We start from the raw sequence: 14,841 nt of genomic DNA, 5'->3' as shown, positions 1-14,841 counted from the left end.
GGGTGACCTTTCCTTTCCAGTGGTTTCCTTCCTCTGTTCTTAATTGTTTTTCACAAGCTTCTCCTGGGATTGAGTCTTCCTAACACAATTTTGACCTTTTTTTTTTTCTTAGTTCCTGTCTTTAAAATCTGGTAAGTCAAATTTGCAGAAGAAAGTAAAATGGAACTCCTTTGTTGGCCCACACCAAATGTGCATAGATTAGCTGAAAGATCTTGACATTTGGCTGTAGTCATGCTAGTTATCTTATGATGGTAAAAATCAGCAGATCTTTAAACAAATTTTATTTGGACTGATGAAAACTGGAGGAATATCATTATCACTAAGTAAATGTAGTTTGATATATAAAATCTTCCTTAACAGAGTACTCATCAGAATTTTTAAATTTTTTAACTTCCTCTCTTATTTGTTGTTTCTTATTTCAGAATATTCCAGGATGATATGGTCAGCATTTTTTGTTTCAGGGTCAGGATAGTGGATTCTGGTAAGGGAATGAGACTAGGAAGCAGGAGAGGCTGCATTATGAGGGGGTGGAAATAACTAAAGCTCTGTGGAATGGGATTTGTTACTAGTTGGAGTTCTTACACAGGAATGCTAAGTTCAGGGAAAGAATAGATTTTCTGCCGTAGGGAACACCTGGTGCCATTTTGACGCATCTTGCTGGTATGTCTGTAGTAAAATCTCAAGGGGCCTTTGTTTTCTACCCACACTGTTTTTCTCCAGCATTTATTCCTGTTTTCCTTTATATCCGTGGTTTACCAGTCTCATCTAGTTGCTCGTTTCTTTTTTTAAAATATTTTTTAAGGGTTTATTTGAGAGAGAGAATGTGCATGAGTCGGGGAAGGGGCAGAGGGAGAGGATCTCAGGCAGATACCCTGCTCAGTGCAGAGCCTGACATGGGGCTTAATTTAATCCCACGACTCATGAGATCATGACCTGAGCCAAAAACCAAGAGTTGGAGGCTTAACTGACTGAGCCACCCAGGCACCCCTTGTTTCTGAGACCCATCTGTTAGCCTTCACAGTGTCCAATTTTCTAGTTTTCCTGTGCAATTTTATAGCTTTTCCTCAGGCTGTTAAGGCTGAGGAAAAGCTATAAAATTTCTTAGTTTCTTAGTAATTTATACATAATTCTTAGTAATTATGTTTCTTAGTAATTTCTTAGTAATTTCTTAGTAATTATAATTTATACATGATAATTAGTAATTTATACATGATAATTCATATTTAGTATTAATATGAATTTATACTTAGTAATTTATACATGATAATTCATATTTCTTGATCATTTTAAAGATTTTATTTTTAAGTACTCTCTAGATGGGCAGCCCTGATGGCTCAGCGGTTTAGCACCGCTTTCCGCCCGGGGTGTGATTCTGGAGATTCGGGATCGAGTCCCCCACATCAAGCTTCCTGCATGGAGCCTGCTTCTCCCTCTGCCTGTGTCTCTGCTACTCTCTCTCTCTCTCTCTCTCTGTGTCTGTCATGAATAAATAAATAAAATCTTTAAAAAAAAAAGTACTCTCTAGACCACAATAAGGGGCTCAAACTTACAATCCCAAGATCAAGAGTTGCTCTACCAACTGAGCTAGTCAGGCATTCCTATTTCTTGATCATTTATATATTTAGGATTTTTTTTTTGTGCCTTATAGCTTAAAAAAATGTCAAACTTACCAGAGCCTTATAGGTCTTTAAGTGATTTCTGTTTCATAATTTCATTTATCATCACAGCATTTTATCAGAGAACAGGAATAATTTGTTCACATGTTACAGATGTTAAGGGCAGAACTGGTTGTTACTAGATTTCTTCTGATTCATGCCTAGGTTACTGCTCTTCTCAGTGTCTTCTCTTGTTCTTTCTGCTGTGGTTGGCTTTTCGTTTGTAGAAGTCTTGGTTTTTCTTGGTAGTTTTCAATCTGATGTTCCCTAATCTTCTGATGAGAGTGGTAGCACAAATATTATCATGGCTATTTTGTATACTCAGCACTGAAACTTAAATGACATGCCTTGTCAAAGTTTTAGAATTCAGAATGAGAATTTTTTGAGTTTTGGTCTGATCCTTTTTCCATTATGTAACAAAGGCCTTTTGGTTAAGACATCTTGTCAGATCTCATGTATTTAATTTGTGAAGCAAAATGAGAAAGGTTAAAAAGGAAAAATAAAACTTAAATATTACTCATTGGTTTTAAATTTCTTTATACTATAAAATTAACATATATAATATGCACTGAAAATTTTTGAAGCACCCTAAGAAGTAATAGTTTTAAAATATGAAAGTTGTTTAAGAACAAAGTCACAATATTACTAGTCTATTCAATATTACTCTTCAAAATTTGGGATCTACTAATACACAAAATGTTCTAGAACTTTTATGTTATAAAACCAATTTTGAGGCAAAAACTTTTTCTTAGACTTTCTTGCTAATTCATTTTATTTCAGAGGAGAGGGGCCACTGAAAACTTCCCAGGATTTAATTCATCAACTAGAGGTATGTTTTGTTTCCATTTTATGCTACTAATTTAATTCTGGGCTAAAAGTGGGTAATAACAGGTTTTCTAAATGATTTACCATATCACGTTTGTATGCTTACCTGTACACACATAATATCTACAGAAAAGTGGGAAAGCAGAGGGCTTGCAGTAGCATTTTGTGGAGCTTTTTTTTATTATCTTGTTGGGTAAAATTCAAATATTATAAGGATAAAGCAGAGTGGCCTTTGTTGACAGTCAATATGTGCAGTAAGTTATAGGTTTTCCAAGTGGGTGGAAATATCCTGTTAATAGACACATATCCTGGATACTTTCCTCAATGCTTTTTGGTCTCATTATTGGATTGGATGAATGACATTGAGTAAATGAGGACAACACATGAGAAAGCATCTGTCATAGGCTTGAGACAGTTAAGAGGGTACTTGGTACAGCTTCCTTCTTTCCTTCTATATTCCTGCTGATTTAAGGTATTCAAGGAGAGATAGACATGCTTATCCCACTCCCTGTGCCCCATTGTGTCTAGTGGAACTCCATATAGGCCCATCTTGAATTCTTCTCCTTTGGTTAGAGGCTTTAGATTGGCAAGTGGGTTACAAGATTACTTTCCCTAACTCTCACGTTAGTTTGCTTTTCTAGAACCAAGGGCATTCTTGTATTTGAAATGTGAAACTTCTATAAGTTTATTACCTTTAGTAGTTTCCTTTGGCATTCCCTTTAGGAAAGGGATTCAGCTTAGGAGGATGATTATCATCAGTGTCAGAAGATTTATAGGAAATATTTCTTTTGTATTTTTTTATAAAGTTGACTATAAATGAGCAATTTCCCTTAAAACAATTGGAATGAATTCTGGATTCATTCTGTTCAGTTTGGCTCATATCCATTTGAAGTCATACCACATCACAGTGGGTATTTCACTGCAAAAGATTCATTAGTCACCTTCTTCCTGTGTGAGCTTATTCATTAAACCAGTGTCTACTGAATTGTCTACTGATGAACACGAAACGCTCATCAACTATTTACTGAGCTTGTACTGTATGTCAGATCTTGGGGGTAAGAGCTCTGTGGAGAAAAGAGAACAGAACAAAGCCAGTGCTGCCAGTACTCCTCCAGTGGGAGGAAGTAGGCAGTAGAAAGTAAAGTATGCAAAGCCCATATATAGGCATTTATAGATAAAATCATGAAGGATCAAGAGAGAAGGTGATAGAAGGGTAACAAGAAAGGACCTTTCTAAGGGGGTAATACTGGAGTAGAGACATTAATGAATGAGAGAGTGGGCTGGATACCTGGAATACTGGAATACTTCAGGCAGACAGAGCAGGTGCAAAGGCCCTGGGATGTTGGGTTAGGCTGGAGGGGTCATAAGAACAGTAAGGAGGCAAATGTGTATGAAATAGAATGAGCCAGAAGGAAAGTGGTAAGGTATGACATCTCTGTAGCCATGGGAGGAACTTTGACTTTTTTCTCAGGTATGAGGGAAAACCCATTGAGGGTTTGGAGGAGCAGTGGCAGGATCAGACTTAGGTTTTAAAGGTTTTTGGCTTGACCACTAGGGTAAATGATGGTGCCATTTACTGAGCAGGGAACACAGAGGGAGAACACCAGATTTAGAGGGTGGAAAGCTAGCAGTTTGATTTGCTTAAGTAGTAAATAAAAGACTGGTGTCAGGATTGTTCAAGAGACTGGGGAGTCATCAGCTCTAAGGTGGTTGTAAAACCATGATATTCCAGGAGATAGACATGGATCTTGCCTCTGAGGGCTTTGCAGGCCAGAAGAGAAGAAATGTAAACAGAAAGTGGTAATGTGGGATAAGTGAGTCATTCTGTTTGGTTAGAATCTAGGTGTATAACTCATTGGTTTCCCTTTTAAAGGATAAAGAAGGGAGCAACGGATTATTGACCTTGAGAGCAGTTCACCCAATGATAGCAAGGTGTTAAGGCTGTTGGATAGAGTTAAGGTTAATAACCCTGAAAGCACTGCCTCCCTCTTCATGTTCTTCTTCTAATTCAATACCAAGGCATGTTACTTTTCTTCACAAACCACCCTCACATTTGCCATTCTCGTCTTTCTTACTGCTGCCATCTAAAGCTAAGAATCTTGCCTTTACTCCCCTTCTGTCTCTTACTATGAAAAAATCTGTTATCATTTTAAAATAATCATCCTAAGTATTCCTGTCTTATCTGTCCAACCTTATTTTTCATTGTTTTCTGCCACCATCCTGCTCTCACTAAATTGTAAAATGGTGAATACTCAAGAACCAATTTAAATTGGTCCTCTCAAATGGCTGGTTAAGGAATCTGTATGGGTGACAAATTTTAGCTGGAAGTAGGAAGTCCTAATGTTCTACAATTCATCACCCTTTTGCTGTTGAGATATTATGAGCTCCAGATCCTTCCAGAAGCCAGGACATAATTTGTATGGTTAAATATCATAGGTCTCTATGACCCTCCAGAGTAACTGGAAGTTTCCAGGTGTAGAGGAACCTCTCCAGGGACTGATTTTGCACCCAGCCTGAGCAATCTCCTTCTCAATACAGTTAAACACTTATGTTTCTTGGGTAGAAGAAAAACTTAAGTTCCATGACAGACCTTTAATGTTTAGACTTTACTTTTAAAATTCAATATGACAATTAGTCATGAGTATATTTCTTATGAACTATCTGTAAGGTATACATACATCTAAGTAGTGATACTTTTCTTTTCCACTAGGTTTTTGCTGAAGAGGGCTTAAAGCTTGCTTCAAGCGTACAAGTTTTCTCAAAGCAGGTAATGCAAGTCTGCCTGCTTGGTCTTGGTGGTGATGTCATGAATACCCACTTTGGGGGTATATTATTACGGTAAAAGCATATTTAAGATTTATTTTTTAAAATATTTTATTTATTTATTCATGAGAGACACAGAAAGAGGCAGAGACACAGGCAGAGGGAGAAGCAGGCTCCATGCAGGGAGCCTGATGTGGGACTCAGTCCTGGGTCTCCAGTATCATGACCTGAGCCAAAGGCAGACGCTCAACTGCTGAGCCACGAGGCATCCCGGGTATTTAAGATTTAAAAGATGGATTTTGTTGGAGTTGTTATAACTTCCTCAATTATATTTCAGCTGAAAGATGATGACAAGCTTATGCTTCTCCTGGAAATAAACAAGCTAATTCCTTTATGCCACCAGCTCCAGACAATAACTAAGACACCTTTGCAAAATCAAGTGTTTCTAAAGGTAAAAGGAGGAGTGGGTTATTCAGGGAGATACTTGAGAAACTTTCACACTTATCAGGTTTGTTTCTAGCCCATTTTTCTTCAGAGGTGTTATTAGTTACAGGCCGTTTACTTCCATTTTTCATACCTTGATTGCAAGACTCATTTATCATCTGTAGTTATAACAGCCTGGGGAGCAGTAGGTTCACCAAATAAATTAGCCTTTTGAGCATAATTCTGCAACACTGGGCAACTACCCTTAAATCCTGATGTCGTCACATGTCTAACCAGGGCACAGATTCCTCAAAGCAGGGGCTCCCATTGTTTGTCTTCGGGAATTTGGCTAATGCCAACAAAGCAGAGTGCCAGAAGTTGCAAAGTAGGGGGCTCACTGTCACTATTTGGAGTGTTTTAAGAAGTGCCAAAATAACTTGAAATAGAACAGGTTGATTTTCCATTTATTCTTCATGGGGTTCTGTGAAGTGGGCATGAGACCTGGGCAGCAGTCCCTGCGCTTGTGTTCTGGGGCCTCAAGTCGGCTTATGTGCCCTAATCCATATGCCTTTGAGGATCCTTTAGATTTCCACAGTGAAGATATTTTATCAGTTCAAAATTAATCAATGATACAGTCTTTTGAAGTACCCTTTGTAGAATTTGATTTGCTTGCTTTCTGTCATTATAGATTGATAAGTGTATTATAAAGACAAGATCCATGATGGCTATTTTGGTCCAACTTCTCTCACTTTGCTATAAACTACTAAGGAAGGTAAGAGTTTTTCTGAAAATCACACTTAAAAACTAGTTTCAAGAAAAATGCGAAAGAAATAGTTACTATTTAATTTTGGCAATTTTTGTTTTGAAAGTAAAGTAGAAGCTAATTGTCTTACCCCTTTCCAGCTTCAGATGGAAAATAACAGATGGGTCTCAGTTACAAATAAAGACTCCGTCGATGGTAAAAGTTGAGAAGCTTTTGGGGTCAGATCTCTGGAACAGCATGGAGCAAAGCTGGTATTTTTAGAAAGCAAATGATCCTTTATATTTTCAGAAATTTAACAATTTTATAAGGAAAACAATAATGAAATTTTGCTTTATTTTCTGATCACAAAACTGATTGTGATGTTTTTTGACAACTAATAAATTCAATGGTAGTTGCTACATTCTTAATTGCAGTGTGAATTTACAATGGGACGTTGCCACTAATACTGTTCTTGAAAGTCAAACCAAATATCCCAACTGTCTTAGTGACAGTTTTATCCAAAGAAGCTATTTTGAATATGTGCTCACCTTTGGCATAAAATACCTTAATTTCCTTTTATTTAAGCCTATCATTTAGAACACTAATTTTCAGCAGGAAAAAATATATATATATATTCATAGTTGTCTGGGTGAACGCAGGGGTTTCCTTAAATCTGTGGACTCTTCTTCAGTCCCTCTGTCCACAATTGTGACTGGCCTCTTTGCTGTCCTGTCACCGACCACCCATCGTGGTAGCACACGTTTGTTCTCTAACAAGCATTTCATAGCATGGGCTCTGTTGTGCTGCACATCCCTCTCCCATTCCCAAAAGTGGGGTCATGGAGCTCACCCACAGAATCCTACAGGAACTCACTAGGGGATGGCTTTCACTTCTCCTTTTACCATAGCCAGCTATCAATATTATTGCGTAATAGCTGGATTCCTAAGCCTGTCTTACTGGTGTAAAAAATGTCTTTGAACCATCCTTCTCTGTACTGACTGATGGAAGATTCGAGACAGAGAACAATGGAACTAAGATGTTTAAAATAAATTCTGAATAATCGTGCATTTTGTAATGTGCCTTTGGAACGTTCATTATAAAACAAATAAACATCTTTCATCTTTTTAATTTTAGTGTTTAAACCTTTGTTTCTGTTTGGGGTGGGGCTTTGATCAAGGGACGTAGTTTATATGTTCCCTCCTTATGGTTTAACCATGTTTTGAACTTTTGCTAATGCTTGTATTCCAGTGCTGTGAAATTCATTTTGAAATCTGATAGGACACGTCAGTTGCCAGACTGCAGTAGTTATATAAGCTTGTGTGATGACTGTTATCTGGGTCAGCTATCACAATCAATATTCACAAGATTCTGAAGAACCACAGTACTACCAATTAGCTAGTCAATATTTTATTGAAAGACACTTGAAGTTACTGTAAGCATTCAGGAAAATATGGGATATACTTGGCTTAGTTAATACCTTTAAAAATACTTCTTTTATAAAAATTATCAAGCATGATTTTTATTCTCTGAGACCAAAATATTATTTAAAATTACAATAGAAATAGAAATAATGGGAGAACAATGTGAGGTAATGTTATATGCAAAAATACATCTTTTACTATCTTTAGTATCTTTTTGATGTCTTCAGGAATCATTACGCTACTCAAAATGGGGATCAGCTGGTTTGTGCTTCTGTTTCCAGCTCTTAGCACCATCAGTGTAGATGTCTGTACACTTACTACCTATATTATGTCTGGTGGGTATATTTAAAGGACAGTCATGCTGCCACTCAAGTTACAAGAAGTTTTTCTTGTGAATCAAAAATAACTTCTAGATTTTATTTACAAAATACTTTTATATACCTGAAATGAGAATATTCTCTTATTTAAGTGCAATGGGGGGTGAGGAAGGGGTGACTTACGACTTCAACAGGCTAAGCGGATAGAGAACCAAAGGAATTTACAAGTAAAGGGATTTCTTCTGTATTAAATTACATCTTCTGTTTTATTTACAGAGATATTTAAATGTACATGTGCTACAGCCTTTAAGAAAAAAAAAACAATTTAAAAAGTCCTTTTATTTGAAATTCAGTGTAAGTAGACAATCTTAAAGCCTATCAGTTCTGTTTTTAGTTTAGATGATGTAAAAGTTTTTGTTCTGTTCAAAGGCATCTATGTCTTTGGATTACAGCAACTTCTCAATGACTTCTTGGCTGGCTACACCACAGCTAGAGTGTGTGAGCAACTACACTGTACATACTGTGATAAGCAGCTTTACACTGCATCAGAATACTTCCACGTTGGGAAAGCCCTTTGTAGTTTTCAAAGCCTTTTCCTATATCCCTTATTTAAGAAGCCAGTGTTACATTCGACTTTGTTTCAGAGAAGGCCATCCGAGCTACAGACTGTATAAGGAGTGGAGGAGGTATACTCTATGCTCTGCCCCTCCCCTACAATCTAAAGGGAGAAGAGCTAGGGCTGAAGAGGCTGTTCTAGTCTTTTCTGTAGTGTCATTCAGAAGCCAAATGGGCAAAAAAGGCCTGATTTTTTTTTCCCCAACTTTAAACTGAAGGAAAATCAAGGCAAAAGCAATAACCATGCCGTAACATTCAAACCGAAGCATATCAAAATGTAGTATTTACTAATGGGTTATGGGATGATGGTTAAATTATTTTTTTTAATTTTTTTTTTAATTTTTATTTATTTATGATAGTCACAGAGAGAGAGAGAGAGAGAGGCGCAGAGACACAGGCAGAGGGAGAAGCAGGCTCCATGCACCGGGAGCCCAACGTGGGATTCGATCCCGGGTCTCCAGGATCGCGCCCTGGGCCAAAGGCGGGCGCAAACTGCTGCGCCACCCAGGGATCCCAGTTAAATTATTTTTACTTTGCTATTTAACACTTATCTGTTTTATCCAAATTTTTCTCAAAGTGCTTTATTTTTAATCAGAAAAACATCCTCTCCTTGCCAGTTGTTAGAAAAGCACAAGAACAGAGTGAGTACATAGGGCAGATCTGGGAGGCTGAGGACAAAACAAGAACCAAGACTCGTTATAAAAGATAAAGGGGGAAAACTAGGTTAAGTTTTAAGGTCAGGCTTCTCTGCGGATGGCTTGGGGTGAAGCACTTCACATGTGTAGGTGGTTCTTTAGTGCATGGATCGCTCAGGCCACAGGCCAGGGAGGGATAAGCATGCCGCGTTGTTCATTACCCCATTACAATCCTCATGATGGAGCCGTTGTGGCATTAATGCGCTTCACCACGACTTCTTCATACTGTTTCTGTGTCAGTAACCCTTCTGTTATGCTTTTACTTTCTTCAAATTTGGGCAATACAACCGCAATGTAGCCTTCAGTCGATGGCTAGAAAGGAATTGAATATTTAGTATTGTCTTATCTATAAAATGAGATTAAAAAGTATGTAGAATGGGATACTTTTTTCTCCCTCCTTTACCTTCTCTTGAAGAATAGATGGCTTATGGAGAATGTTTTCATTCACTTCCATCAACCGTCCTCTAACACAGCTATTTAAAACAAAAGTTGTTTTGAAGAAAGATACTACCTCCTTTGTTTCTCCTAAATTGTGGTTAAAAAGCGACTTACCTAGATATGGTGTATTCTTCTCCATCTGAGCAGTAAATCTTACACAGAGGTGCAAGCTCTGTTAGAAACTGTGCCCCCTGATAATAAAAGGGAAGAAGTAATTAAATGAGGGACATCTTCATTTTCCTTTGAAAGGCAGTCTTCAGTGTTAGAATACATTCCTGGAGCTACTGTTTTAAATAAAAATATAGTATTTGCCAATACTACAGAAAAGCCATTTATTCAAACATTTATGTAAGTGGGCCAGGTACCATCGTAGGCTCTAGGGGAAAGAGCAGACTAAGATAAATAATAGGTAGTTTAATTAAAGATTAAAAATATATTTTGTCAAGTTTAAAAAACTTTTTTAAATTTATTTTATCAACTTTATTTTTTAAAGATTATATGTTTATTCATTGGACACACAGAGAAAGAGAGAGAGAGAGAGAGGCAGAGACACAGGCAGAGGGAGAAGCAGGCTCCATGCAGGGAGCCCGATGTGGGACTTGATCCCGGGTCTCCAGGATCACGCGCTGAGCCAAAGGCAGAGGCTCAACTGCTGAGCTACCTAGGCATCCCTATTTTATCAACTTTATTTTTTTTTAATTTTTTTTAAATTTTTATTTATTTACGACAGTCACAGAGAGAGAGAGAGGCGCAGAGACACAGGCAGAGGGAGAAGCAGGCTCCATGCACCGGGAGCCCGATGTGGGATTCGATCCCGGGTCTACCAGGATCGCGCCCTGGGCCAAAGGCAGGCGCCAAACCGCTGCGCCACCCAGGGACCCCCTATTTTATCAACTTTAAATAAGAAAGCTACATGTGGCCAGATACAACAATTTCCAAAGTGTAAGAAAATCCCTCAATAACCAATAATATAAAATTCAACACAACAGAGTATGATAACATTTATACAAAGTTACTTTCATTAAATTTCCTTACTTATTTATACAAACTTACTAAAGGAACTTCTTTATTAGGGTCAATCACTAACAGTTTTTGAAGCAGTGATATTTATCTAATTAAAAAGAATGCACTTTGAGGAAAATTGGGAAAATACAGAAAAGTTTTAAATAGCAAATAAAACTAGTTTACCCAATATCCTGTAACTGAGAAGCAAATGCTACATTTTGACATGTGTTCCAATGCTACAGCATGACTGTTTCAGGTACTCCACTATACTGATGTATCCCGTGAGGTTCTAGCAAACATCTACAAGGCAGCTCATGGGAACTGATGCACAAATCTCTCATGTTGCTCACTTTTTTCCCAGAAATTTTTCCTACACTTAACATGGGTATTTGAGGTTAAGAGGCTATTCCTATAACCTCTTTACCACTCAAAACGTTATTTTCTCTCTCTCTCTCTCTTTTAAAAAGATTTTATTTGAGAGAGAGAGAGAGAACTTGTAAGCGAGGTGGAGGTGAGGAGAGTAGCAGATGGGCAGGGAGAGGGACAATCAGACTCTGAGCTGAGCACAGAGTCCTACATGGGGCCTGATCCCCAAGATCCTGAGCTTATGACCTGAGCTGAAACCAAGAGTCAGATACTCAACCGACTGAGCCATCCAGGCACCCCTTGCTCAAAACATTATTAGACAGTATAAAGATGCTACCACATTGGCTTCAATCCTCTGCATATGGGTACTTCATTTCAAAATACCTGTCAATGTGACTCCTCACTTTCGGGCTGGGGATTTGTCCCAAAAGGTGTGTCTATCATTGGGTCTGTGTTAAAAGAGCAGAAGTGTTTTGACCCTTTTTTAAAATCACTTCCCTTGGGAGAATAAGTGAATGGCAGTGCTGAGAATCAAAATTTATCTGTAGTGGGTTCCACATGCAGGTCCTCTGTTTTTCAACAAATAAGTGTTATGATTTTGGACAAAGATTTATCACAGGAATTTCACAAGTACCCTTATGCTTGTAGTTGATGAACTTTACCTTTTTTTTTCTTTCTTATTTTTTTAAGAGAGGGAGGGAGGGAGGAGTGAAGGGGCAGAGGGAGAGAGATGATCTCAAGCATGCTTCATGCTCAGCACTAGCCCAATGCAGGGTTTAATCCCAGGACCCTGAGATCATGACCCAAGCCGAAATCAAGAGTCGGATGTTCAACCAACTAAGCCACTCAGATGCCCCTATAGCCTTTATCGTTGTTGTTTTTTTTTTTTTTTTTAAGATTTTATTTATTTATTCATGAGAGACAGAGAGAGAGAGAGAGAGGGAGGCAGAGACACAGGCAGAGGGAGAAGCAGGCTCCATGCCGGGAGCTTGACGTGGGACTTGATCTCTGGTACCCAGGATCACGCCCTGGGCCGAAGGTGGTGCTAAACTGCTGAGCCACCTGGGCTGCCCTAGACTTTATCTTTTAAGAAAGGTTCATGCTTTTCGAAGTCCACGTGTTCCCTGAACAAAGAGAAATTAATAATTATAAGGTACATTATAATTTCAAAACCACAAATGGGGGATTTCAAAACTACAAATGGGAGTATAAACGAGGGTCTTCTATGGGACACCTTGGTGGCTCAGTGGTTGAGCATCTGCCTTTGGCTCAGGTTGTGATCCTGGGGTCCTAAGATTGAGTCCCACATTGGGCTCCCTGCAGGAAGCCTGCTTCTCCCTCTGCCTGTGTCTCTTCCTTGCTCTGTGTCTCTCATGAATAAATAAAAAAAATTTTAAAAACCTGAAAATATGACAAATCCTATACTTCCTGAAATACTTCATTTTTTGGTCTAAGAATTTCTTTAGGGTTAAAGTATTCTTAAAATCAGCATATCAGGGGTGCCTGGGTGGTGCAGTCAATTAAGTGTATGACTCTTGGTTTTGGCTCAGGTTGTAATGTCAGGCTCTGCACTCAACATGGGAGTCTGCTTGAGATTCTCTCTTCCTCTCCCCCTGCCCCTCTGGCTTGTGCACGCGCGCGCTCTGTCTCTCTCTGTCTAAAATAAATAAATAGATCTTAAAGAGAAATCAGCACATCTAATTGTCTAGATCTATCTTATGACTAAGACATTGAAGACTTAAGTAGAGGATTACAGGACGTACCCGCTTAAATTTCCCAGAGACCTTGTTCTGGAGTCGGCTACAGTTAGTACTGATTTGATAGGAGATGCTTTTGATTGTTTTCCCACTTTGAAGAACTGGATGAGATTCTGCTAATGTGATGACACATATTCTACAAGGAGCAAAAATTTGATGCCGTTACGGGTTGGTATAATTCTTCCTCACACCACACAGTACACCTACCGGCCCAAGAACATACCCAGCGACAGCTGTTTAGTCAGACTATCATTCCCCCCATTTTCCTCTGCATACTGCTGGATCTTAACTGTAGAAGGGAATGCACTAATAAGAGAGGAGAAAAAAGAGACTGAATTGCCTTCCCAGAAAAAGGCAACGCACCAGAAGTCCTCAGGTGGACCTGAGGTGGAAGAGAGAGGGGTAAGGCATGGCTGTGCGCACAGGACACTCCCTGTGCCTCTGCCCTTGTCCCTGCTGTGCGCCCCCGCGGTTCGCTGTGATTGGGCAGAGGCTGGTCACTGCGGGGGTGGCTGGCTGAGGGGGGGGTCTCCCCCACCCGCAGGTCTGGAGTATGCACTGAACCGCTCCTCGTCCGCCAAACTATAACAAACGCCACACAGTGGAGGAGAATCACTTAATGAATATGTGTTTAATCCAGGACCATACCAGACACGTTATTTTTATAATTTAAGGTTCCCAATTTGCTTACCGGTTGGAGTGCTGTAGTATACAGTGGTCCTCACAGGGTTTGCCTTTGACATCTGGAAGAATGATGAACGAGCCTGTTGGCTGGTGCCACTGTGCTCGTAGAGACAGTTGTGAGGATGCACACGCACTGATCACTGGCGTCCCTTCGTTACTTAAAAAGATGTGCACAGAGGCTTTCTGTAAAGTACTGAAAGGGATCTGCCCAGGTGGGATCCTTCGCTCAATATTAAATGACTGACTCTTTGCTCCATCTCGCTTCATCTTCACTTTAAGACGAACACAACCGTTATTCCTATCAGAACAAGCGGCCGTCGTGTATGACAGCGGCGCCGGTCTCGTCGGTCACTTTCATAGTGACCGACTCTTCTGGTTTGCCCGGCACTGTCTTCATGTGAGCTCTCAAAGTCTCAGATTCTGGGAAATTCCTGAGTTCTGGGTAAGCCGGGACGTTGAGTCAACCCTAAATTTGGCTTAAAAAAACTGTGTGCCACGGTATTTTTAAAAAAATAAGTACGCCTAGATCTTACGTCAGGCAGGGGTTAGAGGCGGCCTCGAGGACGCTCCCCACGGACATTTACCGGGCACACGGGGCAGGTGTGTGGCACCGGCACCTTCCGGGGAAATGCTGGGTTCCGCCGTCTAACTGCCTCCCCTGAGCCAACTGCCCCTCCCTTCCTGCCGCTACCCTCCTTCCGACCCGATGGCTTAAGTCGTAGCGCGGCCGCGGCTGCCGTGGGGCCGAGCCGGTCCTCGCGGGCACCGAATGCGGACGGAGGGCTCGGGTCCCTCGGCCGCGCGGAGGAAGCGCCGGGGAAAGCGCGCGTGGCTCGCGACCTGTCAGCCCGGTCCGCGCAGCGTCAGAACAGCGCGGCCGAACCCCCCACTTACCGGCTTTGTACCAGCGAGTGAAGTAACGATCCACGAGCGACGGCACTGCGGGTTCCGCGGCCGCAGGCTCGGTGGCCATGGCGACCGCGGGCGCCACCACCCCCGCCCTGCGCGCCCCGAGCGCTTCCTCCGAGAGGGCGCGGGAGGATGGCGCACTTCCGGCGCGCGGCCCGCGGTGTGCGTACGCGCCCTGCTGTCCCGGCCCCGCAGACCCCGCAGACCCCGCCGCCGGGCCGGGTTA

The 14,841-nt window shown here is 40.6% G+C and overlaps 2 protein-coding genes and 1 long non-coding RNA gene across 7 annotated transcripts in view; 1 reads left to right on the top strand and 2 right to left on the bottom strand.

Annotated features, from left to right (window-relative positions):
- LOC144322627 (uncharacterized) overlaps positions 1–2,010 on the bottom strand; it is a 42,014-nt gene extending 40,004 nt beyond the window's left edge. The window contains exon 1 of the long non-coding RNA XR_013388284.1: positions 1,671–2,010. This is a non-coding gene — a long non-coding RNA (uncharacterized LOC144322627). The remainder of the gene's footprint in view (positions 1–1,670) is intronic.
- The window catches only part of CTNNAL1 (catenin alpha like 1), a 62,866-nt gene extending 55,330 nt beyond the window's left edge, over positions 1–7,536 (top strand). For 3 of the 4 annotated variants that reach the window (XM_077912827.1, XM_077912825.1, XM_077912828.1), the window contains 5 exons: positions 2,436–2,484; positions 5,191–5,247; positions 5,581–5,694; positions 6,355–6,438; positions 6,570–7,536. In XM_077912827.1, the coding sequence (XP_077768953.1) occupies positions 2,436–2,484; positions 5,191–5,247; positions 5,581–5,694; positions 6,355–6,438; positions 6,570–6,635 (370 nt within the window). In that variant the 3' untranslated portion in view covers positions 6,636–7,536. The remainder of the gene's footprint in view (positions 1–2,435; positions 2,485–5,190; positions 5,248–5,580; positions 5,695–6,354; positions 6,439–6,569) is intronic. The other variant, XM_077912826.1, reaches the window with a different exon arrangement.
- An 857-nt stretch (positions 7,537–8,393) lies between these two features.
- On the bottom strand, positions 8,394–14,755 carry ABITRAM (actin binding transcription modulator). Of its 2 annotated transcripts, XM_077912832.1 has the most exons (6): positions 14,601–14,755; positions 13,714–13,765; positions 13,029–13,158; positions 10,009–10,085; positions 9,860–9,929; positions 8,394–9,768 (listed from the first exon to the last, which is right to left on the bottom strand). In XM_077912832.1, the coding sequence occupies exons 1-6, from the start codon at positions 14,677–14,679 to the stop codon at positions 9,631–9,633; spliced, it is 546 nt and encodes a 181-aa protein (XP_077768958.1). In that variant the 5' UTR covers positions 14,680–14,755; the 3' UTR covers positions 8,394–9,630. The 2 variants fall into 2 exon arrangements, with proteins under 2 accessions (XP_077768958.1, XP_077768957.1); XM_077912831.1 differs by lacking the exon at positions 14,601–14,755 and having other exon boundaries at positions 13,714–14,476.
- Positions 14,756–14,841: the final 86 nt, after the last annotated feature.

This window comes from Canis aureus, chromosome 10 (genome assembly GCF_053574225.1).
Source record: "Canis aureus isolate CA01 chromosome 10, VMU_Caureus_v.1.0, whole genome shotgun sequence".
Taxonomy (NCBI): domain Eukaryota; kingdom Metazoa; phylum Chordata; class Mammalia; order Carnivora; family Canidae; genus Canis; species Canis aureus.
This window is presented reverse-complemented; position numbering and strand designations above follow the sequence as displayed.

Coding starts and splice junctions, on each gene's coding strand:
- ABITRAM (XM_077912831.1), bottom strand. CDS start 13,973: ATGAAGCGAGATGGAGCAAAGAGTCAGTCATTTAATATTGAGCGAAGG. Junction 9,930..10,008: donor GAAGAATACACCATATCTAG/GTAAGTCGCTTT, acceptor TGTTTTAAATAG/CTGTGTTAGAGGACGGTTGA. Junction 9,769..9,859: donor CATCTATTCTTCAAGAGAAG/GTAAAGGAGGGA, acceptor ATTCCTTTCTAG/CCATCGACTGAAGGCTACAT.